At 38.1% G+C, this 26,282-nt stretch overlaps 1 protein-coding gene across 2 annotated transcripts; it reads right to left on the bottom strand.

The window, feature by feature from the left end:
* Nucleotides 1-26: 26 nt before the first annotated feature.
* On the bottom strand, nt 27-25,683 carry LOC306859922 (non-receptor tyrosine-protein kinase TYK2-like). Of its 2 annotated transcripts, none has more exons than XM_079401334.1 (24): nt 25,381-25,683; nt 18,603-18,796; nt 18,397-18,520; nt 18,153-18,291; nt 14,710-14,873; nt 13,005-13,383; nt 12,776-12,931; nt 12,533-12,690; nt 12,335-12,449; nt 10,999-11,182; nt 10,728-10,846; nt 8,568-8,735; nt 8,403-8,490; nt 8,129-8,256; nt 7,072-7,207; nt 6,417-6,568; nt 6,193-6,343; nt 4,774-4,868; nt 4,495-4,687; nt 3,541-3,659; nt 3,272-3,444; nt 2,819-2,936; nt 1,560-1,670; nt 27-1,466 (listed from the first exon to the last, which is right to left on the bottom strand). In XM_079401334.1, exons 2-24 carry the CDS (start codon nt 18,775-18,777, stop codon nt 1,323-1,325), a joined length of 3,489 nt encoding a protein of 1,162 aa, XP_079257460.1. In that variant the 5' UTR covers nt 18,778-18,796; nt 25,381-25,683; the 3' UTR covers nt 27-1,322. The 2 variants fall into 2 exon arrangements, with proteins under 2 accessions (XP_079257460.1, XP_079257461.1); XM_079401335.1 differs by having other exon boundaries at nt 46-1,466; nt 25,385-25,644.
* Between the last annotated feature and the right edge of the window lie 599 nt (nt 25,684-26,282).

The following is a 26,282-nucleotide window of genomic DNA, read 5'->3' as shown; positions in this document are numbered from 1 at the left end:
AGATATCTGTCATTTTACTGGAAGATCGAGTTATTGTTTTTTATTATGGGGTCAAAAAAAAAGGTATACATGGATGAATTCTTCACCTCAAGATCAATAATATAAACAGACAGGATGAATTTTTATTTCATGCTGACTTTGACTATTTCTGAATGAATGAAAGGCCAAAAGGAGCCACTTTTAAATAACACAACGCCCCTCAAAAGATTGTATTTTTGGTAAACACTTTCAATAATTACATTTATTAAAGTTTTATAGATACATTCAGTGGAACATTAAAACAACAGCATTTCACACAAGAAGCTGTACAAAAGGAAGATGTACGTCCATAAAACGTGGGACGAATTGCACATTTTTCGAAAAGAGAATATATAAATAAAATGAAAATCATTCAAAGCGGCATTTATATCATTCTGTAAACATCTCAATTCTTATTCTTAAGGCCATTAGCCTGTCACAGTCTTTGCTTACTCCCAATATATACATACATACATATATATGTGTGTGTGTGTGTGTGTGTGTATGTAAAACAGCAGGACTGGGGAAAGTAAACTTGGAAGCAACTAAACACACCTGAGAGTATTTACACAATAACATGTTACATTTGAAATGAAATAAGGAATGAATAATGTCAACAACCATGCATTCTTTGGTTATTATGGTTTCAACAGCAAGACACTTGACAAAGCAAACGTATGTAGTTTTGTGTATTTTTGCGGCTCCTACAGTTAAGGGAGGAATTCACTGTAGTTTTTTTACAGTGGACAGCTGTACACGTGCATTTGTTGCTGCTCTAAAGCAAGTCAATGCTTTGGCGAGATTTTGTACACACTCGCCAAACTTACATACTCCCAGAACAGACGTTTGCGGTGGATTGTGGGAAAGAAACAGAAGGCTTTCGCCTTCTTAGAAGTCAGTGTACCACCAAAATGATTTTGAAACTGATTATTTCAAGGTAAAAACTTACATACGGTTGCTTTAAACAGCACTTAATGTCACAGTTACCTTTTTCCACCGACAGAGGCCCTGTGCTGATGCTGGAGGCGGTGGCTACAGAGAACAGTAAGTTAAGTTATTGTTCACCTCTCAAGTGACTGAAAGCGGTGAACAGTTTGAAGAGAGGTTTGTAGAACCAAGCTCTGTGTCTAGCACAAACACCGGCACAGTTTCGGTAAAAAAAGGTAGGTACAGTATATGGGTTCCCTCAACAGAACATCCTCTTTTCTAAAATTAAGGCCCAATGAGTCAAGTGCGGTCAAGCTCATAGTGAAGTGCTGTGGTTACAGGCTGTGAGAACAGCACAGAGAGAGGGAAAGAGCAGGTCAGCGATGGTTGAGCTGAGTGAGCTGCACAGGCGGTTGCTGTTTGTAGGTTCGCCGGATGTCCTTCAGAGAGTCAGCCAGGGAACTGAATGATGGACGCTGCCCAGGGTTGAAATCCCAGCATTGCTCCATCAGTAAATAAACCTGCAATGAGGATTCACAGGTTGTGCAAATAAATATGTAAAAATACTTGTGCTGTATTTTTTTGCATTTATGAATATTTGTGCTGCTTAGTACCTCACGAGGACAGTCTCGAGGGCACGGCAGTCTCTCGTTTTTCTCCAGGAGGGTAATAATTTTAACTACAGTCATCTGACCATGGACCAATCCCATCATCTCAAAGAATTTCTATGGAAAACAAAGTCATCCATCAATTTAAAAGACACTGCAAACTTAAAGGAACAGTTCACAAAAATATATATTTTTTTATTTATTTCAACAAATTAGAAATTCTGATTAATGTTCACACTGTTCTTTGTGAACATTCTAACTCCTTTTGGCCTTGGTGCATGAAGTTTGATTATTATTAAAGGGGTAGTTCACCTAAAAAGGAAAATTACTTCATGTTTTACTCACCCTCAATCCATCCTAGGTGTGTATGACTTTCTTCTTTCAGACGAATACAATCAGAGTTATATTTAAAAATGCCCTGGTTGTTCCGAGCTTTCTAAATGGCAGTGAATGGGGGTCGAGATTTTGAAGATAGCGTCCATCCATCATAAAAAGTGCTCCACAAGGCTCCACGGGATTAATAAAGGCCTTCTGAAGTGAATCAATGCATTTGTGTAAGAAAAATATCCATATTTAAAACTTTATAAACCATAATCTCTAGCTTCTGCTAACTATCTTATGCGTGTTCATTAGAGAGTGGCATTCAAGCAGACGACATACTCTCTCGTGAACGTGCATGCAACAGTTAGCAGAAGCTAGAGATTACAGTTTATATTTTTCTTACAAAAACACACTGATTCACTTCAAAAGGCCTTTATTAACCCCCTCCGGAGCCGTGTGGAGCACTTTTTATGAAAGATTGATGCAATATTTTGGGCTTCAAAACCATAATCATTCATTCATAAAGCTTGGAAGGAGTAACAATTTTTAATAAAACTCCAATTATATTCGTCTGAAAGTCATATACACCTAGGATGGCTTGAGGGTGAGTAAATAATGGGGGAATTTTCATATTCAGCTAAAATGAAAACGGAAAACAAAACTAAAACCTCAAAAAAAAAAAAGGTTTTAATTAATTACAAAGATTACAAAATATTAAGTAAAATCACACCGCATCACATCTTTTTGTTGACCATTTGTTTTTCTGCATTTCTGTATTATATGATGCATATAAATAAAATGGACATTTTTGGTCATTTTGTTGAATACTGCAGGTTTACATTACACTAGTCTTTCTTTATGTGCAAAACTGGAACATTACAGAATGCACCTTTTGCATAAACATTACAAAATGATGCAAAACTGTCATAAAGCGAGAGACGTACCGAAGGGGGGCTTTGGCGATGGTTGCAGTGGGTTAAAATCTCATAGAGGGTCACAGCAAAGGACCAAACATCAGACGCAAAGGAAAACTTGTTCTCCTTGAGGCACTCTATGGCATACCTAAAAAGCAAAAAAGAATGTGTTTTGAAATAACTGCTGTTTGTTTTAAACCCAGAGATGAATTTAATATTTCAAAGATAAACAAGTCCTTATAAATGTAAGGTTGCCAATTTTTTTTGTCTTATTAAATTATTTTATTTTCTGCAGAATTCTTCAATAATTGTCGATTGATATCAAAAGTACTTATGCTTTCACTCAGTGACACCACATTATGTCTAATGCCGTCCATACATCCATTAACAGATCATGTTGTATTGATAAAAGCCCTCTCCAGGATGTTATCAACATTAGAGAACATTACCCATCTCCCCAAGCCTCCAGCTATTACAACTTACCAGAACACAGGGCTGTCTCCGTCCTCACGAACACGATAGTAAATCTCCCCTTCGGGAATGTACTTTGTCAAGCCAAAGTCACCGATCTTAACCACGGCTTCATTCTCCACCAAAACATTCCGTGCAGCCAAATCCCGGTGGATGTACCGTTTGGAATGCAGATAGTCCATCCCCTATGGGTGCAGCAGTACAGATCGGACAGCAGAGTAAGGACTATTAGTTTTACTTTAGTAGCTGCAGTATGACTTTGAAGGGTCTGAGTTCCTCACCATACAGATCTGCTGCGCAAACAGGAGACTTTGTGCGATTCCCAGCTGATGTTTAGGCAGGTACTCTCTGAGGCTTCCCAGTGGAAGATACTCCATGATTAACTGAACCACCTGTCCTCCTAAAACAAAATACCACATACCGTGAGTATGGCCGTCACAGTTTGCTGAGTTTATGAAATATTTCCTATAGAAACAGGAAGTGGGGTGGGACATAGCCTAGGAAACAATGATTGCTTTTTCTAATCGGAGGCAGTTGATATTTATAAATTCGGTGGAGGAGGAGTTGTTATTCAAGAGAATTATTATTATTGGCCCGTATATATTTTATATATGTAAAAAACTGAACTGCCACTGAATGTAACATTTAAATTTGGGTCCATTTTTGTAGAATCTGAAACATACAGTATATATGATAAAAGTGGCATTTGTCAACTTTTATCTGTACACCATATATTACACTAATAAACATGGACTAAAAGCCAATAAAATAAACATTAACTCAAATAAAATAAATTCCAGACAAGTTTCGGCTAGTTGCCAAGTAAAAATATTTCATTTTCATTTAGTTTAACTTGATATAGTAAAATAACTGAAACTGAAATAAAATTTAACAAAATATATGCAGACCTTAAAAAAACCCAACAAAATTTAAACTTTAAATAAACAGAAAATATAAAAAAACTATCAAATAAAATACAATTTGAAATTTGAATAAAAATATTATCTCAACACTATAATATCACTGCGTGACACCAGAGCTGTTAATTATTTTTCTTTATGCTTTATTCAGTTTCAAATGGGTTTTTCTGTTTCATATTACTTTTAAACTAGTTGTTTTCAAAAACAGGTGTCTTTTAGCTGTAGACCAGAATATAGAAAGCTAAAGAACATGAGCTAAAAGTGACAAAACCTCATTTTATTTCATGAGGGCTTTAAGCTAGTGGATTTGCTCACCCAGTTCTGGGCAGCACCCCTTGTATTTGACAATATTGTTGTGGTAAAGTGATTTGAGTATCTCAATCTCCTTCATCCAGGAGTCGTGGAGGTTGCTTCCAGTTTCTTGTTTCAAGGCCTTCACCGCCACATATTCTCCCGTTCCATCATTACCAGGGTCATAGACATACAGCATCACCTTTCCAAAATGTCCCTTAAAGCAAGTCACAGAGTATCATATGAAACTGAAATATGATGGTAAGACCTGAACAAATTATTGAGTAGAAACCGTAAACTGACCTCTCCCAGATCCCTGATCTTCTTCAGGTAACGTTTGTCAAAAATGCTGGGGTCTCTATCTGGGAGTGACTCACATTCAGATGAAATGTCTGGATCTTATTGAAGAAGACAATAACAAATCAATTTCTGAAGTCACAAACCATTTTTTTTAACATGGTATTAAAACTTGGATTGCCATTCAAATACTGTGGAACATAAATATATTAATAATTCAAATAACATGGTTTTGGTCAATGCCAATAAATGGTGATATTACAGTTAATAACCAATATGATGGCTGATAATATGAACTGATACACTTTTTTTCCATAAGTGTTGACTTCAAGACATCACTATATGCTAATATACTATAAAAGACAAATAATTGTTTGTAACATGGGATAGAAAAACAGTGTTAGTCAGAGAAAAAAATATGATCTGATATTGCCTGCTGATACTGACAGATTATTTGACAAATACTAAAAATGTCCAGCAATAGCGATGGAATGAAATGAAAATTCTTGGCTGAAACCAAAAATGGTGTGAAAATCAGAAATGCCTATTTTAAGTGATTTGTTTGGAATAACTACACAATTTTGACAAAAATGTTAATGTTATGAATACATTACAAAATACATTTATGTTCTTCTTTTCATTAAGTTTCAACAACATTAAAGTATTGTACAGGCATAACATTTTAAACATTTTGAAAATAAAACTGTATGGAAAGATGTAAGATGTTGCTTAGTGCATTATATGCAAATATGTTGATTTTACAATTACTATTATGATGTGCAGATAAAGAATGCCTAACAGAGATCTTAAAACAAATCCCATTTTCTTAATAGAAACACTTATTATGCCTTTTAACACCAAAAATGGATGTTTTGCATTTCTGAAAGACTGACAACATGTTCTTTATTAGCAGCAGCGGTAGCTTCTCTATCTGCTCACATTAGAGATGGTTTCTAATTGCATTAAATAGCCTCGCAGCTTCTGTACAAGAACAGGGAAATGCTTGTAATTGTTTACTGTGGCGCTAATAAGACTTATTACTTGAATTTTGCTTTTATATGTTTTAGGAGAGTTGGATAGATAGTGTACATCTTGAGTCCCTAGCATTAAATAAATAGTTCCCCCAAAAATGAAGATTCTGTCATCATTTATTCACCTTCATGATAAAACCTACTGTATATGACTTGCTTCTATATAACACTGGTACCCAAACAACATTAGGCCCCATTCATTTTCATTACATGGACAAAAGAAGACAGTTTCTCTTCTTTTGAGGTTAGGAACAACATGAGGATGAGTAAATGATGACAGAATTTTCATTTTTGGATGAACTATGACATCCGACACACCATAATTGTAACAATAGTAGAGAAAACACAACAAAACAACAGAAAACCCCTGAATACACTGCATTCATACACTCACTTTTAATCTGTATCTCTGTTAGCTCTCTCAGAATGGTCCGGAAGGACGGCCGTGCAGAGGGGTCGTAGGTCAGACACATGCTGATAAAGCTCGCCAGCTCCTGAGAAGACGGCACCGCCAGGCGACTCTGCGTTTCATAGAATCGCTCTTTCTGTAGACGGAGGAGAGCTTATGAGAAGTGGTGCGAGTGTCTGGTGTCAGTACACAGCTGGAGGAAGCCGTACCTCAGACAGTGTGCTGCCGCTGATAGGAAGATCTCCATTATTGCAGATTTCCAGCAGAGTCGCGCCGAAGCTCCACTGGTCCGCAGCGCTTCCTATACGGGCCCCATCGGCGATACACTCCGGAGCGATCCACGGGATGCGCTCCACACGTTCTTCAAGTAAAACACAAACATATGAAACAAAGACTTTGTCATTTTCTGACATAAAATGGGATCCTATGGTGTTCTGGGTGTTTTTTAGTCTGCGTTGATATGCAGTTGCTAGGGTGTTCTGGGTGGTTGATTTATCACTCATCAGGTAGAGTAATACGACACCTCTCCTCAAAAAGCCATGTGATTTGAGGTATCTATATGACAAACAATGTGCTGAAGATTAATAATTAGGGTTTCTGTCACTGTACATTCTGGATAGCTGCTTCACTGCTGTAAATATGATCAACCTGACATTAATAAATGTGCTTGACTAAAGGAAGTGTGCATCACCATAAGGAAGTAGTTGGTTCGTAGCTTCCTGTTCTGTGAACTATGAGAGAATCTGATTAAGTAAACAGTAGTGACAAGCGGACTGAGGTAACTAGAGAAATGACAGAGATAGAAGGGTACAGGATGTCTTCGTCTCTACAGTACGTGTGAATAACAACACAGTTCTCGGTTACCTCCACGAGACAGAGCCAGCAGAGAAATGCCAGGGTCACTGAGCTTCACAAATGGGGACGTGCCCTCCTCCAAACCCTTCCTGACCACCAGAATATTCTTGCCACAGACATTTTCATGGACCAAACGCTTTGCCTCCTGTAAAGAACAAGGTTATGAATGGGTTAATCTTATAAGGAAATAAAATTAAACTTTAAAAAAGAAAAATAGAAAATAAATAATATATTGCATTATGATGTAGTGAAATTTCTTGACATTTAATGATTACTTATCTCATTCTCATTACTGTAATGCAGTATGAAAACCATCCTTTCCTTAATCAAATACGCTTTAAATAAAAATGATTGTAATAATTATAATTATATACAGTAGGGTTTAATTTTTCCACATTAGAGTAATAATAATTGGCTTATAATTTCTTAAAAGGTAAAGTATACTTTACAAAATAACTTATTTAATTCAAAAACATCAAATGTATTTTTCAGATTACAGTAACGAGAACTGGATGTAACTGTCAATCATATTACAATCATGTTAAAAATAGGCTTTAAAAAACTAAGAAAACTATTTCTTTGAACAATTCTGAATATTCTCCCGTTGATTTAGATGTGTAATATGTCTTGGATTACTTCAAATGTTTAAATTATTAATATTTAATATATTTTGTAATATAATGTTCCCATGCAAAAACAAACAAACAAAAAACTCTTAAAAAATGGTGTAATATAACTTGAATTAAATTAAAATTTTAAAGGTAATACTTTATTTTAAGGTGTCCTTGTTACGCATGTTACATGTACTTACTATTGTAATAACAATAAATGAATTACTCTGGAACCATTTTATGTTATGTCTAGAATTTCAATATTTTCTTGAGTTTTACTTTGCTCATTAAAATATCAAATAATATTTTTTGTTATATAATGTTGTGAAATATGACGGTTTTTGTGTGATTCACTCAAACTGAGACTAATTACATAGAATGATCTGAGAGAAAGATCTTGGCAATTATTGATGTAAGCGGTTCTATTTTAAAAATCCCATATTGGAATAACTCACAAGATAGCAAAGAGCGCTGGCAAGCTGTTTAGCCACAGTAAACTTCCACTGAGGAGTGACACGCGCCTTCTCTTTGTGCAGGAACACGTCTAATGGGCCGAACTCCACAAACTCCTCCACCATGATGTCTATCCACATAACAACAGTAGAGTCAACAGATGCATAACGTGTTTGGCGGATGGTAAAAAGTACAGTTTGTATATAAAAAAGACAACAAAAACAAAACGACACTTGCAGCCTTTAAAGATGAAGTCAAAAAGGGCACAGCACTCACTCTCAGATCCCTTGACTGAAACTCCATGCACAAAGACCAGATGACAGTGTGACGCCTGATTCATGAGACTAGCCGTCTCAAAGAATGCCTAGACACGAACACAATCAATGAGATATCATCTGTGCCTTCGCTGTTGTTTACGATACATTATCAGATGACTCTTACTAGTGCAATATCCTTGTGGCTCTGGTCCAGAATTTTAAGGACAACTCGGATGCCTTTCACGTTGCGGTGATTGTTATTAGACTCGTCGTCTTCATCCTCTAGTGAACCGTGAACCTTCATCCAGCCTGAGTAAATGTTAGTCCTGGTCCCTCGTCCCAAGTGCTGCTCCTGCATCCATCAAATAATGTCAAAAAGTGTTTCTTCAGTTACAAATAGTTCAAGTTCAAGTTCAAGTCAGCTTTATTGTCAATTCTTCCACATGTACAGTACATACAGACAGAGAATTGAAATTGCATTACTCTCAGACCCTTGGTGCATACAGTTAACATTAAACACGTTCAGATACAGATAATACAGTTTAAACATATGTACAACTATACAAATATACAAATGAGGATATTGTAGAAAAAAAATAAGAATTAGATCGATAAAGTGGCATAAGGCGCATGGCAGATAGAGTGCAAAACCAGTTAAATAGAAACAACACTGTGTAGATATATTTGTAGTGCAAAAGAGCTTATCAGTCTGAGGACATTGTAGAAAATAAAAAAAGAGAGATAGATAGATAAAGTGCATAAGGCACATGGCAGAATAGATGGAGTGCAAACCAGTTGAATGTACAAAAACAAAACTGTGCAGATTTGTTTTGTTTTGTTATGAGTGTAGTGCAAGAAGAGCTTATCAGTCTGTTAAAGTGACAAGTTCGGATAGCTTTTTGTCAGACTATCCGAAGAGGTAATTTGCAGTCAATGTTGGATAGGTAGTGATCAGCCAATGCTGCACAAGTGACAGGTGCCGGTCACAGTTTGTTGGTTGGTGGGGGGTGGTGTCACAGAGTCAGAGTTCCTAGTGTGTTGCTGTGTTAAATGGGGGTGAAAGAGGGGAGGGGGGGCAAGGACGGGAGGGAGTTCAGCTTCCTGACAGCCTGATGTATGAAGCTGTTCTTCAGTCTGCTGGTCCTCGCCTGGAGACTCCGCAGTCTCCTCCCTGATGGCAGCAGACTGAAGAAGCTGTGTGTCGGGTGGGTGGGATCGCCTGCAATGCGGAGGGCTCTGCGGGTGAGACGGGTGTTGTAAATGTCCTGGAGGGAGGGGAGAGAGACACCAACGATCTTCTCAGCTGCTCTCACTATTCGTTGAAGTGACTTGCGGCAGGATGCGTTGCAAGCGCCATACCACACAGTGATGCAGCTGGTTAGGATGCTCTCGATGGTGCCTCTGTAGAAGGTGCACATGATGGGGGTCGGGGCTCTGGCTCTTTTGAGTTTGCGGAGGAAGTAGAGACGCTGCTGTGCTTTCTTGGCCAGTGCTACAGTGTTGTTAGTCCAGGAGAGGTCCTCTGTGATGTGCACACCCAGGAACTTGGTGCTGCTCACTCTCTCCACAGTCGCACCGTTGATGGTCAGAGGGGCATGCTGAGTGTGTACTCTCCTGAAGTCAACAACAATCTCCTTCGTCTTCTTCACATTCAGAGAAAGATTGTTGTCACTGCACCACCCGGCCAGGCGGCTCACCTCGCTCCTGTAGTGAGCCGCCTGGCCGGGTGGTGCAGTGGATCATGAAGTATTTTCATGGATCATGAAGTATTTCAGGGGTGAACTTTTTTCTCTTTGCTACGTGAAGTTCACATCCTTTCTGATTTGTTTTTTCAAATGATTTATAAAAAAAGGTAACCTCATTCACTGTCATTTCCATCACAACAACAACAAAAAAGTACTTGACGACAATGTCAGTGAAGGTAAAAAATATATAAATAAATAAAAATTAAATAATAGTTATTTTGTAGTTGTTTACTTGTTGATGTTTTTATATAATTTACAAACTAGCCAAATTATGCAAATTAGTCATTCATAATTAATTAAAAAACATAATTACTGTATTTAGGGAAAAAATGTGAAGAATTATATACCATTTAATGTTTAATTTATTAAGATCCTCAAGGTCAAAAGTGACCAAACTTATAAAAGCACTCCAACATATTTGAAATATGAAAAACTACAAGTCTGATATCTAGAGAAGTGTTGCCTGCTTTCATTTTATCAGTACAACTGAACTAATCTACCAAAGTGGAATGCATGAAAAAGCCCCTTTTCAATGCTTTGGTACAGTATTGCTCAGCTCATGAGGATAAAAAGGTGAATGATTGCATACGATCACATACCTTTGTAATTTCCTTGTCCTTAATTTGATGAAACCGCAGCTGGCTCAGGTTTAGGGCTTCAGAGACCGTTTTAATGCTACTGTTGGCACCCTTTCTCATTATGAGAAGGTTTGATAGCTCTGCAAGACAACCATAAAAACCTGTTAACAGGATGACTCACTAAATGATAAGAATCATATACTTCTGTGGAATTTTTCCTAATCAGAGATGCACTCCAGGATGACTCAGAGGTTTGATTGTAAAGTCTGCCAAGCAGAAAATACACGCTCACCTCCTAGTCTGGGCAGGCAGCACTTCTTCAAAGTGAAGTTGTCTTCTCCAGACTTCAGCACGAAGGTCTTCAAGCTACTGGTGAGCTCCTTTATGCTGGAGAACTCTTGATTCCAGCCTTCCAGTTTGAACATGGAGCCCTTCTGAGTAATTCTGAACTGCTTATATATTGGATTTTCTCCATCCTGTCAGAATCAAAGTCAATCAGAAATTACATTTAAAGGATGCAGCCACAGATATCTTCTTCTGTACGGTGACGTCCATCTGTGAAACAGGTCATCAAAAAAGAAAAAATGTAGGGTGGGGACTTCGGCCTATGAAATGATTGTTTTAAGATCTATTTTTGGCATTTTAGCCATTATTATGATTGGACTGTTTAGGGCTGACAGGAAGCAAAGTGGGAGAGAGAGAGAGGGGCAGGATAAATGCCATGTGATTGATTGAGAATAGAGTCAACTTTCGTTCCACAATGATATGCGGCAACCACTAAAAGATCTTTTGTACTGTGTGCTGCTAGCAATTGTGGCATGATTCTCACAAACAAGCTTGTCACTTCCACTGAAAATTAATGGTAAACTCACAGTTGCCACCTATCTAAGTCAAGCCAAGGCAAGTTTGCCTGTCTATCAAGTCAATTTTTTAAGCTTAATTTAAGCTTTAAGCTTAATTATTAAGCACCACCAATAATACTTAAACAGTGTTGGGGAGTAACTAGTTACATGTAACGCCATTACGTAATTTAATTACATACTAAATGTAACTTTAATCAAAGGAAAGGAAAAAGGAAAGGAAAGTTGCTTTAACTGTTTTTGATGTGCACAAACAGCCTTTAAATGGCAGGAGGCATTAAGTAAACTGGTGCTATTCTGATGCTTTTGATTAGTTCTCTTGCATGAATTTGCAGAGCAGCACATCTGCAAATTGCATCAATCCACATTGCCACCAAAAGCTTTAGGCTACAGCCTTTCTGAGAGTTGCCACCATGGGAAGTGATAAAAATGTGTTCCTATGCTGGAAAATAAAATAAAAACAGAGGTGCTAAAGTCTGATTTTGTGGTGGTGGTGTTCTTTTTTTATAATTATTATAATCTTGCGTTTAGTGTTGAGTACTACTGTAAGGTTAACCCTGCTTGGTTTAAATGTTTTAAAATGATTAAAAGTTGAAAACATTCATTAGAAAAGTAATCAAAAGTAATCAAATTTAATCAGTTACATTATTAAAGTAATTGAAATAGTTACACTATTTATTACCTTTTTAATAGGGTAAATTGTAATCTGTAACCTATTAAATTTTTTTAATTCCATCAATCAAATTGTCAGAGTTAACAGAGCATTACCTTTGTCCGACTCCGAGATGCCAGGATTATGCGATGGTAATCCACAACACTCCAACGCATAATAAACGCTCCCTCCTCTGCTTCTTTCTTCAGTTTTTGGAACGCAAACTCATCTCTATGAGCAAGAAAAAGAGTGAAAACATTAATAAAAATGGTGGAAGACCACATGGCTGCATGTGGAAAATGCGAGTGACGTACAGTATGGGACCGTGCAGGTCATTGGCCTCACTGAGAACCACTCTGGGTGGAGCCACTTCATGACAAAGATAATGATGTGCATCGGTTGTAAGGCGGAAATACCCATCTAGCAGTGAAACCAGAGAGCGAGCCTGAAGACTGGAGCCCAATCGCATGTCCTGGAACACAAACATATGTAGGTGAGTCACGTACAATACGAACACAAAAGATGGAAACCAAATACAGCTTTGCAAGACAGTTTACCATTGACATGTTATCTTGCCGACTGATGCAGACGTTTATGCCCTGAATGGAAATATGAGAGATCTCAGGGAAGTCACAGAAGGTGCTCCAGTTGTCCATTTCCTGTTCATCAGCTGGCTGTGCTTCTCTGTTCTGACTAGGAATATAAACATTCCCCTGGAAAGTGGGAAGAATTTAAAAGTACAATTCTATTAGTGAAGAAGAAGGTTAAATATGTACTTCAACTTACACATTGTGCTGATGTCTTCCTCCACCATATGCCAGTTGAGCCAGACACTCTGATCTCATAAGCAGGTTGAGCGTTCACAGTTTCCTCAGAGGGAGCTTGTGTTCGGGAGGCATTGAGGTGCGACCCACTGCCATCTCCATCAGCTCTCAGGTCAAGATTGAACACAGGGAAGGTCTCGACGCCAAAATTTGGTGCCAGGCGCTCCAGCGTGGATATATACTTGTAGATGACCTCTTGCAATCCAAGTTTTCCCCTTCCCACTGTGTGTTGCTGGAAAGTTTTCACAAAGTTCGTGAACACACGTTGAATACGGAACCTCGTCAGGAAGTTTTTCTGGGCAATGTGTCGGGAAAAGGATTGAGGGATGCATTGGAGAAAGCTGAAGGATAGAGCAAAGACACGTCAATATGCTTGATGGAACCATTATCGATATGGTAATGACTATCAGCATTATTAAATACTGTACATTTTAAAGTGTTATAATTATAATATGCACTTTTAAATTGCAGAGGTTTAGATACAGCTACCTAACTGAACTCTTTTATAATCTAACACATTTTTTAAATATTCCAACATATTTAAAGAGGTTCACATCATAAGGAATACATTTTTCCCTTCCAGATAAAAGAGCTTAATGTAGTATGAAAGCATAGTGTAACTTCCTTTACAGTGAACAAAAAAAGAGACTATGCTAGAAAAATTACTCATTCTGTAGAATTGCAGCTTGCTGACATATGGTGAATTATATTTGGACACATGACCACCCACTTTTACACATCAACAATGGCTATTTAATGTTCAGAAACTGGCCTGTCTGTGTGTGTAGCACCTACACCTCTGCATTTCATATAAAAATAATCAAAGATTTATTTTTAACTAGATGCCTGATCATTTTAGTAAGACTTTCATACTTTGTAGCACATTTGTGACCCTGGACCACAAAACCAGTCATAAGGGTCCATTTATTGAAATTGTGATTTATACATCTGAAAGGTGAATAAATAAGCTTTCCATTGATGTATAGTTTTGTTAGGATAGGACAGGATTTGGCCGAGATACCACTATTTGAAAAACTGGAATCCGAGGGTGCAAAAACACTAAATATTGAGAAAATTGCCTTTAAAGTTCTTAGCAATGCATATTACTAATCAAAAATAATATTTTGATCTATTTACGGTAGGACATTCACAAAATATCTTCATGAAACATGATCTTTACTTAATATCCTAATGATTTATGGCATAAAAGAAAAATCAATAATTTTGACCCATACAATGTTTTTTTGGCTATTGCTACAAATATACCCGTGCTACTTATCACTGGTTTTGTGGTCGAGGGTCACATCTGAAGGATGATGCAGTTAAAACTGCATTTGAAACAGCAAACCTTCAGCTTGTTTAGTGACTGCAGGAAAGCGCTGTAATTCAATGTATTTTCCACTTCATATACAATGAGACTAATCACTTAGAATTCAACAAGGCACAGTAGCAAATGAGAGAGGATACAAAAAGTCACTAACTAATCTGTGATCAGAAAAAAAACCTTACAAAAATTGTTAATAATTTTGTAAGATAGGACTCCTTTAAAGACAGCTTTATAAATTATAACATTATAAAAAAAATTATACCATTCTTCAATAACATATCTTTTAAACAGCTTTGTTTCAAATCTTTCTCTGAACAGTAAAGAAAGCTGAAGCCCGCACCTGGTCTGCTTGGCCACATCCTGTAGAGAAGAGCCACTATGCACTGCTGTGTAAGAGAGGTGAAGCACAGCCATACCTAGACATTCATTCTTAAAGCGACTGATCTCTTCCTCTCCCCTCACTGCATCCAAACATGTCAAGTCATTCACAAAATCGTATTTCGCCTGGTAAGACAATCAGCAAAAAACAACTTAAAGGAACACTCCACTTTTTTTGGAAATAGGCTCATTTTACAACTCCCCTAGAGTTAAACAGTTGAGTTTTACCGTTTTTGAATCCATTCAGCCGATGAACGGGTCTCTGGGATTACGCAGCGCCTGAAAGTAGTCCCAGCTAGGTAACGAGTTATGATATAGCTGGGGACTACTTTCAGGCGCTGCGTAATATCATTGCACCTGCTGCACCATGGTACTGCAGCAAAGTTCCTTGATTATTACTCCGGAACGAGAGTATAGTACATAGTACATATCAGCCTAGAAAATCGCAACTTTTCATTTTCCATCGGTCTTATGCCGAGTTCACACTGCACGATTTTCAAACTAGTCAGATCGCCGTTGTTTTCACACTGCACGACTATCTGGGGTAGGATTCAGTCGCTGCTGTATTCACATTGCACGATGGATCGGCGACAGGGGGTTGCACATTGCACGATTTCACAATAGGAAGAATCGCTGACAACTCTGTCTGATCCGCAAGCTATGTTTCACAACAAAACACACGCGAGAAGCGATAAGGAAATAACGCGAGAACCCGCGTGTGTCAGACCGGAGTTCTCCAGCGAGACTGGAAGCATTAAAAAAAATATAGCCCGCAAATTGTCTGTGTGCTGATTTCCAGCTACAAAACGAAAAACAGATTACGCAGGAGGGAGATGCAGGGAACAGGGATTGTGTGTTCTGCAAAGAGAGGTAAATAATAATTTTGCAGTAATGCTGCGGCTGGTTTCTGTATGATATAATTGTACATATCTATTAAAATTATGATATTCTGGTCTATAACTCCTCCCCGAACTTCCCTCTGCCCTGTATCTTTGTCTCTCATTGGTTGAAGGTCATCGCTGATGTAGTTTTCAGTCAGAAATAATTGCATACAGCGTGATTGCGAATCACCGACAGCTCCAGATATTTAGGCTACGTCCACACGAAGCCAGATTTCTCCCTATCCGATCTTTTTTTTTGCCTCAAATTCCGTAAACACGGAGTCGTCTCAGGAAATATCTGCGTCCACACGGAATCACTGAAAACGACTGAAAACGATGTAGTACACATGCCAGAGAAGAAGACTTGGACCATGTGCGTAAACCTTGCGCGCTGAATACAAACTAACACACAAAGCAGAAGATTTTGCTTTAATAAAACTAATGAGCTCAGTAGGTTCTGCAGCACGAACACAGGCACGTAGTCTGACATTGTTGTTGTTGTTGTCGCTGTTATGTGACGCAGCGGTGTCTGATTAGGGGCGAGATGTGGGCTGATGACGTCATCGTTTCAGAAAATATACGGATTCGCCGTCCACACGAAAACATGAAAACGGCGTTTTCAAATTTATCCACCCTGGGACCCGGTTTCAAAAATGATCGGTTTCACTCTTCGAAAACGCCGGTTTCGTGTGGACGAAACGCCTATACGGTAAAAAATGTCTTCGTGTGGACGGGGCCTTAGTATGCCAAATATTTTGCGGGCGTCGGCGACGTGTCAGTGATTCTCTCAGATCGCATCTTTGATGATTCACACTGCGTGATTGTCACTCGCATGAACAAGCACCGATTTGCCTCAGATCTCGGGCATTTGTCGGCGATATATCAAAACCTGTCGGCGAGTGAAAAATCGGGCTAAAATAGTGCAGTGTGAAGTGAACTCGGCTTTAGTACACGATGTAACTATAGAAGAGTCAAGCTTTAAATAGGAAAGTTATCGAAACTCTTTGGTCATTTTTAAGCGAGATGCTAATGGTCTAATCCGATTCAATGATCTATGCTAAGCTAAGCTAAAAGTGCTACCGCCAGACCCGGAGATCGGCTGAATGGATTCAAAAACGGTAAAACACAACTGCTTAACTCTATTGGAGTTGTAAAATGAGCCTATTTCCAAAAAAAGTGGAGTGTTCCTTTAAAAGACTTGGACAATTTGAAGAATTCTTTGGACGGTAGTTAGTACATAAAAACAGCAAAATAGAATTTATCATAGAAAACTTTATCATTGAGTTATCCTATTATTACTATACTTTTTTTTTTTCTTTTTCAAAACTTCATGGTGACCTTATATTGAATATGAAGCACTGATATTATTCTTCCTCAACCAACATGCAAGCTCAGTCACTAAGTACAGTCAATCGTTTTTTTCTGGTCTGGCTACTCATCTATTTTTACAAGCAACCGATCTTGATTCACTAGCTAGAAAATGTACTAAACCCAGGTTACAATGTCAAAAACATTTGAGAACAAAAAGCAGAAGCAAAAGTTTGGGACCCCATAGATTATTTTGTGCTTATTGTCCAGTTACAGTAAAGCAAGATAAACCCTATTATCGCTTAACATCAGAATAACTAAAGAAAAAAAAAGTAAAAAGAGGGTAAGTCTGTCAAACATTATGCTGTCCCTGGCTGTGTGTAGAACCTGCAGCTCTGCATATCGTTCTGATGCCAATGTCACATAGCTCATGTTTATTGTTCAAGTTGTAATGAAACAGAAGTAATGAAATGCGACACACCCGATTGTAACATATTATTGAAAAACAAAAAAATATATAGGGTGGGGACTTGATTCTGTACATCGGTTGTTGATAGTGTAACAGACCTAGACAAGTAAGTGCTGGTGCGTGTAAACCTCACTCCCCTGATCTCAAAAAGAGGCGCTCTGGCAACTGACGCTAGAGGCTGTGGCCTTTAGCCTCCTTGTTAGACCGCCCGCCTCCCGCGCCGGAGACCGCGGTTCGAATCCCGCTCGGAGCGAGGCGAAGTAGAACCGGTTACAATAGGATTTCTGTCATTTTCACTGGAAGGCCCAGTTCTGACATTTTGAGTAAACATCACATGGTTACAATTATTTTTAAATGTACCATGTACAAGGATGAATAATTTACAAATAGATCTATAACATGCATTTAGAAAATGAGTAAATTTGCATTGCATGGTGAATTTAACAACAACTCTGATCATTTCAGCTTGACTTTATCAGCATGTGCATGGTTTGTTTTATGAATCTGTCCTAAAGTAATGCAAAGCATTACAAACTCCATTCTAAATGATCTTGGATGACAACAATAGGAGGAAACATTATAGTAAGACCCTCACAAGGACAGATTAGTAATGCAGGTGTTTCATGATCGCTGTTTAGTTTAGAAAGGAATATCTCAAAAACAGTAAAGTAACAGTAAAGATTTTCAGTAAAATCTCTTTAAATTATTTTTAGAGATCGTAAAAAAAAAAAAAAAAAAAAAAATCACCTGAGCAAAGAGGTATTCCAGGGAGGTCATCTCCAGCAAAGGAGACGTCACCGGCTCTGCCCCTGTTCCAGTCTTTAATGCATGACGTGTCACAACCGGTTCCTTTTCACCTAATCCGTGCCAGTTTTGGAAGTAAAATCTATGAAGCAATAACATTTATTGATGTTTGACACCATTCAAGCACAATGCATATCTGTATGCATATTGCATAAATCTCTCCATGTGCACACAATCTCATATTTACCTCATACGGAAATGCAACAAAAGGCCAGACTGGTCTTCTGCGTTAAATTTGTGATTTGGACTGTACCAGCATAAAGATGCCGGGTCATACAGAGCAAACAAGGCATGACAGACTGGAGTGATCCCTGAGGAAGGCAGAAAACATTTTAGATGGCTGAGAGCAAAAAAAATATTCAAGCTTTTACTGGCACCCACACCCAAACCTACCCACAGCCTTTGCTGCGAAGATGGTGAGATCTTCAGCAGTCACCTCGTCCTCCTTGTAAGTCAGGCAGCGCTCTCCCTCTTTGGTCCAGAACAGAAACACATGGACCCCAGGAACCTCACACTGTCCTGTGAACGTGTGAGCTCTGGATTTTTTTGAACGTCCTCGTCGAGACATTATACATCGAGTTCAGCACCTGGTTCAACAACATATAAGAACGTTCAAGATTAAAAACAGTGAAGAACGTCTGGTTTAAAACACTTGTGTCAAGATCTTTCAGATGTACTCTTCGTATTGGTTACATATGATTTTGAAACATTTGTACCATCTTCAATAAAAGTTTACATTTAATCCCATTTAAAAATAGGCTCTTCATAGAGCATACAAAATGCAAATCCGTGTATACATTAATTGCATTTTAATGTATTTATAAAAAAAATATTTAAAGGCAGGACATGCAATTTTTCGGGGCCGAGTCCCAAAACAATCTTGTAGCCAATCAGCATTAAGGTGCGTGTCTACTCGTGATGTGGAGGAGAGAGCCTTCAGTGAACAGCCGAGCCGAGGGACAGAAAGATAGAGATAAAAAACAAAAGAGGAAAACGTCTGCGGAACGATAAGGCAAGAAGTAGGACCCGTGTAAATATCGGATCAGCTTTCCAGCGCTAAGAGAACTGAAGGAGCGGAAGTCCTGCGATCGGACGCCGAGGTTGCTTTGTTTCTTCTTGATAGGTGAGTACACCGTATCTACACTGGACACGCCGCAACGCAACAGCTAAAGTCTGCCTACACTGGACGCGTGTATTTCAGCCGAGAATATAGTTGTTTAAAACTCAACCGCGATGGAAACGCAGACAGCAACAGGTCTGGGGGAAAAAAAAAGTTCCTGTGACATATTGTGTGACAAAAGTTCCTGTGAAAAGCGGCTTATGTTTCACAGAACTAATTGTTGCCTGGGTTTCGTAGGCTACATATATGTTGGGCGGAGCTATCAAAATAGGGGCGAAACCCTTTGGGGTAGGGGCGTGTTTGTTTTGGTGATTTCAAATATCAACATTGGCTTCCAGAAATTGCTTACCCTGCCTTTAATCCAGACAAAAAGAAGAAAAAAAGAGTCTCAGCTATCACAATGTGAGAAGTTCTCTAGTCCTCAACCACAACCTTACCGATGATAAAAAAAAAAATCATTTGTTTTAAGAGAACGGGGGTAGCAGGTTAAGAAACTGGGGTGAGTGACCCAGGTAAGCATAAAAAGATAATTTCAACTTTCGGTTTCGAGATAGTGAGATAATTTTCAGGGTAAGTAAGTAGCCATAGCAACTTATTTTCTAAACGTGACTTGCTCCGGAGGTATTCAGCACATACATGTCAATTTGATGAGGGTGTGACAACTCAGATTATGCATAATTATAAAGCAGTTTTATAACATATAACTTCCCTTCATTCAACAAAATATAACATTTATATAAAAATGAAACTAAAACCACTCGTAGGTGGCAGCAAATCAATTAATGAGTGAGTCACGGAATGATTTATTCAACTGATTTGTTCAAAGCAGCCAATTCATTCAGTAGCGAACCGAAGGTGTGTGTTACTGGGAAACGCACAACAATTCCACTATGAATTCTTTTGGAACTATTTTCAGAATAAAGTCAGCATAACACAAAAACTGTAACCAACTTTTCTTCCCTATTGTGACATACATCCGATTGAAAGGTCTTTTCAAGTGAGAAACATGCAGGGTGGGACTTCACTTTGTCAGTAATTGATTAGTTTGTTGGATAATTGTTGTTTAGCTGCGATCTCATGTGATGGCAGGTTACTTTTAAGAAAGGGATTATGGAGAATAAATGATGTTTTGCAAGAGGGAGATGTTTTTTTATCAAAGATTTTGAGGGCACATGAACTAAAAAAAAAAAAAAAAAAGAGAGAGATGTGCCAGGATAAATAATTTATTTTAAATGCCGCAATACTCCATATAAAAAACAAGAATTGTTGATTTCATGTTGACTTAAAAATGAAATAATTGCACAACTGTAGCATTAGATGGCGATATGCATTAAGAATGTAAATTGCCATTAAACAAAAGAGTAAGAGCTTTGGCCAGAGATGGTAATGTCAACTTGGATCATGTTTGCCGTGATAATCTCATTACAGCCTTGACATCACTGAACTTCTGTCTGAGATGTACAACAGTCAATCACCATTTACAAATACCATAGAAAGATTTCCTACAAGATGGCGCCGCGCATGGTAGCCATTGTGCTTGGCTCTCCAGTTGTTTTAGGGTTTTTGTTATTTTTTCCTGTTTTTTGTTTGTCTAACATGATCAGTTTCACCAAGAAAGAACTGCTGAACATTCGGCAGAACACTCCACAAAATCTTTAACCGGTTTTCGATTATTCGCATGTTTTGCTGAACATAGTAGTCGGCGGAGCTGCAGTGCCGTTTAGAAGCTTCAGGACACGCAGACGGGGGAAGCGAGCCGGCGCGTTTGTGAAGCTCAGACAGCGTGGATTTTGAATGCCATTGCCAAGCATCCATCTGGCTAATCTCCGTTCTCTACCCAACAAAACGGACAAACTCCTTCTGCTTTCCCGGTTTAACAAGGACTTTTCAAACTCTGCTGCTCTGTGTTTCATGGAAACCTGGTTGAACGACACCATTCCAGACAGCGCGTTACATCTGCCTAATTTCACGCTGATCAGAGCAGATCGCGACGCGGAATCAACGGGGAAATCGCGCGGCGGGACATGCTTTTACATCAATGAGAAGTGATGTACAGATGTAACTGTGTTAAAGAAGATGTGCTGTTCAGATCTAGAAACACTTTTCATCAACTGTAAACCTTTCTATTCGCCGGGAGAGTTCTGCTCGTTCATTCTCGTGTCTACATTCCACCGCAAGCGCACGTGAGCACAGCTTTACAGAAATTAATGTTAGCTTTTGTTGACGCTACCGCGCTACTTGATCCAAAAAAAGTGCTTAGCTACTGAAAAGCTATTTGATTCAGAAAACAGCGACACTACCACCACGCTACTGAGAAATGTAGTTAAACTAGTAGCGTCACTACTTGTAGCGACGCTACTGCCCATCACTGGCACCTCTGCACTTCAATAACTGTCTGGTTCAGCTCAGCTACCAAATCTGACCTCAGAAGACTACAGAGGGTAGTCCGGACTGCTGAGCGAATCATTGGTACAACCTTTCCCACTCTCCAAGAACTGTACTTATCCAGAGTGAGCAAAAGGTCTGGTAAAATCACTCTGGACCCCTCACATCCAGCACACAACCTCTTTGAACTGCTGCCGTCTGGTGGACGCTACAGAGCTCTGTGCACCAGAACGACCAGACACAGGAACAGTTTCTTCCATCAGGCAATCCATCTCATGAACACTTGAACTCTTAACAATAAACGTGAAACACAACGCTATCATACTTTTTATTTTACACACATACTTATTACATTTCAAATTTGCACCTAATATACCTGTACATACTGAATTGTCCATTTTGTATATTGTGTGTGTGTAATTTGGCACATTGTCCATTTTTGTATATTTGTACATTATTTTATTTTTTATTATCTGTGTCCTGTCCTGTCACTGTCATTCTGTCGCACTGTGGAGCTACTGTCACTAAAACAAATTCCTTGTATGTGCAAACATACCTGGCAATAAAGCTAATTCTGGTTCTGATTCTGAAATGAATGAGAAGTGCCGTAAACTGAAATTGTCCCTGACTTCTCTCATAATAAATTTTTTTTTTTTGGTGTAAATAGATCAAATCAAAAAGAAAATTTAATAGCAAACATGTTGAAGATTATCCACAGGCTGTTGATTCATTAAATGATAAGCCGTTTTTGCATAGTCTCCTCCATTGACATCCATTAAAAAAAAAAAAAAAAAAACGGCCTCTGGTCTCCTTCCCTCATCGCATCATTGCACTTTTTTGCTAACCTTGGAGGCTTGCCTTAAAGCGGGTTTGCTATGGCACGCCTCTTCTAAACGCCTGTTTCCATGGTGATGCTCAGATTCGGCATTCTGTCTTTGTGTTTTCATTGTTTTCAGAGTTCTGAGTTGACTAAATTAACTCCTGAATTTGTTTTCTATAACAGAGTAAACAAAGTTTATGCCAATCGACTGCAGGGGGATTTTAGGATTTCTTTCATAGGGACCTCAAAAACGAGAGTATGATAAAAAATAAAGATAGATAGATGAGTAACGTCACTTTTGATTAGAATAATTGACAGATTAATTCCTTCTATGTAAAAAAAACTGAACACGCACACAAACCTGTTCCCTGTACAAACACAAATAGCTACAGAAATGCACAAACATGTTTTTTTGCTGGTACATTAGCTATATCAAGGCAGTCTGATTCCTGAAGATTTGCATATTCAATATATCCTATGCGCCAATTAACAGAAATGAACCTTTCCATTAAGAGGCGATTTATTTAATGGAACACTCCCCTTTTTTTTGGAAATAGGCTCGTTTTACAACTTCACTAGAGTTAAACAGTTGAATTTGACAGTTTTTGAATCCATTCAGCCGATCTCCGGGTCTGGCGGTAGCACTTTTAGCTTAGCTTAGCATAGATCATTGAATCAGACCCAGAGATCGGCCGAATGAATTCAAAAACGGTAAAACTCAACTGTTTAACTCTAGGAGAGTTGTAAAATAAGCCTATTTCCCAAAAATTGGAGTGTTCCTTTAATAATGTTTAAAAAACACTGCTAAGCAAATGTATGAAAAAAATAGGCGCTAGGTTTTAATAAGGGAGACTTTCAACCAACTGATTTATTCAAGCAGCTGATTCATTCAGGAACAAAGCAAGTGAAAGTCTTCATGAATGTGTCGTTGAATCACTGACTCACCTGATTTATTAAAAAATACAGATTCATTCAGTAACGAAACACTGTTGCGTGTTGCTCAGCGATGTGCAACAGCTCTGTTGTGGCTTAGTAGGAACTACTTTTGTTTGTGAAATAGAGCATTTAGAGTGTCTAAAATGTAATTCACAAACAAGGTCCACATATGAATATGAATGCTGTGTGCATTCAAATAGGCTACATGACGAAGCAAAGGCATGTTTTTTGTAGAGTGAGTGACATACAGTACTCTATTTTTAAATGGGAAACAGTTTTGCATTGCTCTTGCATTAGGTTACGTAAACTGCATTCATAACAAAGAACTGCACAGATGCAGGTGTCACGACAGCCTCTCAATAAATGCACACATCTTGTCATCTGCTTCTGTGTAGTTGGCACTGCCGATTGAAGAATAAGTTGAATAAAGACTCGGCTGGGAAAGGTGTTAAAGTGAAATATCTGAAAATAGTGAAATTGTGAAAATTGTCCTCACAACGCGAGTTTTAAAGGGGCTGAGGCAAATTAATCACAAATATTTAAGAGGGCTGGGTAGAATTTTAGGGGGCCCGAAGCCCTTCCAAAAAGGAGCCCAGTAACGCCTCAGATCATCCAAGAGTTCAGGGTTTATGTGACGTAACACTCCTTTTTGGAAAACACCCCTATACTTGACAGTTATTCTCGTCCAGAACAATAGAATATAACACACACAAGGCAATACTATGGGATTTGTGCAAAATGTTAAAGATTTTTTGCACGTTTTGTACAAAATATACAATTTTGTGAATGTCAAGATGATACCTGTGATTAAATATTTAGCATTTTATAATTTAACATTTTTACATGAAATTTCATCATTTTTTTCCAACACATTTGCCAAATTTGATTATATTATTATTTCATTCTACACTCGAAGACATGAAAATCATGAGATTAATTATTTACTTTTTTATTTATTCATGATAATTATTTATTTCCTAGGGTTTTGAACAGCCCTAGGAACACTAATATGGAATACAAATAAATCATCTCTCCTTTCTAGTGACGTGAATGCATTCAAGAATAGTAGTTTAGAGTGTGTCTTCTGTAATATCCTCCAATACAACTGTTTTGAGAAAATTATTTGTGACAATACACAAATAAATTTGCATTGAACTGAAAATGCTGAAAATGTTATTGATATATGTAATATCAATAGTTGTAACAGCTCAGATACACTTCATACTTAATACTACCAATACTTCTGTTGCTTCTATTGTCATCAATTGTAAGTCGCTTTGGATAAAAGCATCTGCTAAGTGACTAAATGTAATAAGTATTAATACTCAACTTAATAATTTGCACATAATATTTCAATAATTTGCTTAACCTTTAGTACAGTGACAATAAAAGAGCTAATTATTTAACTTTGCAAACAGCAAGTTGTATTTTGTAATAGTTATAGCTTACTAGTTTTTTTTTATTATCATTATTATTATATTTTGTAGAGTAACAATTCTATTGTATCCCTTAAACACATCAGTGCTGTTATATTTTAGGAAGGAGTCCCTCGTAAGGAGATTACCTTATTTGAAGGTCCATCAAAAAGTCTGAAACGTCTAAAGTAAGTTACTTCATTATTATTAATATAACATGCTCTACTGCTGTAATGGCCGTGGTTGGCAAGTCTCAGAAGATGTGGTCTTAGATGTCCAAAAACTGATTGATCATGTCGGCAAATTACTATTATTAAATCAATAATGCGTTTACTGTCATATTATGTAGGCGCAAAGTAGGGATAAACAACCTTACTTAAAGAAAATGACATAGAAGCTACTTCCTGTTTCACATTACAGCCCCGCTGGGCAACTACCTGATCTCATTTAAATTGTTAATAAAGTGTTGAAAACTGCTCATGAGTTGGTATTTACCTACAGGCAGATGAACGACGCCGGTGTTTATCTCACACAGTGTTTAGTTGTCCTCTTGTTACAGGATTCACATCTCTAGCCACTAACGCGAACAGCAGACATTGCGTGAGAAGAAGAAGAAGAAGACAGGACGCGTCACATATACTGTACAAAGACTGCGTGCCAAAACGAGAGAGCTGCCTGCCTAAAAATGACAGGAGCGTGTGGAAAATGCTGTCTATTCAGCTCGAACGAGTAGCCCCAGGGTGCACCTTGGACGAAGGGGCGGCCCACCCCCCCAATTTCATTGGCTTATGATACAGCAGATTCGTGTAGACGTTTGCTCATGGGCATTCTTTTATATACGTTTTTATGTATGATCTACGCTGTTTGGCTGTACTACAGAAATATTAAGTGCTAACAACAGCGATTTTAGTTAGAAATCAATTAGCAAATGTGTTTTTTTTTTTTTTTTTTTTTTACTTATGACGAATTAGTTAGAGTAAGTTCCTATCAAACGCTTGGTGGCGGCATCTCCGAGTATTCGGGCAGAACAGAGCTGTGTAATATCAGCGGCTCACGAATGAAGTCTTCAGAACAAATTCTTAATTCGTGGCCATGATATAGTCCTAATGGCACGTTAAATTAACTCATATTATTGCACTTTTCACAGTACACGAAGCAGACATACTTAAACATTGAGCAGTTTTAGCTGGGCGATGTTGATAAAAATGATCCACTGTTTGAGATTTAGCTGTTTTGTATAATTAATATTTACATGTAGCCTATATTCTTTATTTTAGGATCGATGGATAAGCACAAACTTCATTCATTGTAGTTCAGGAAGACATAGGACAAACCCGCAAATGGTTTTAATTTAAAGAACAACACTGCGGTGACAAATAAGACAATGATACCAAATA

Source organism: Barbus barbus (genome assembly GCF_936440315.1).
Source record: "Barbus barbus genome assembly, chromosome: 3".
In the NCBI taxonomy this organism is placed as follows: domain Eukaryota; kingdom Metazoa; phylum Chordata; class Actinopteri; order Cypriniformes; family Cyprinidae; genus Barbus; species Barbus barbus.
This window is presented reverse-complemented; position numbering and strand designations above follow the sequence as displayed.

Bases quoted from the DNA above. Each gene is read 5' to 3' on its own strand.
- LOC306859922 (XM_079401334.1), bottom strand. From the start codon at position 18,777: ATGTCTCGACGAGGACGTTCAAAAAAATCCAGAGCTCACACGTTCACA. The intron at 8,736-10,727 runs GTATGTGATCGT...TGATGGATGCAG, and splicing joins AGGACAAGGAAATTACAAAG to GAGCAGCACTTGGGACGAGG. The intron at 1,467-1,559 runs GTACTAAGCAGC...TCCTCATTGCAG, and splicing joins CTCGAGACTGTCCTCGTGAG to GTTTATTTACTGATGGAGCA.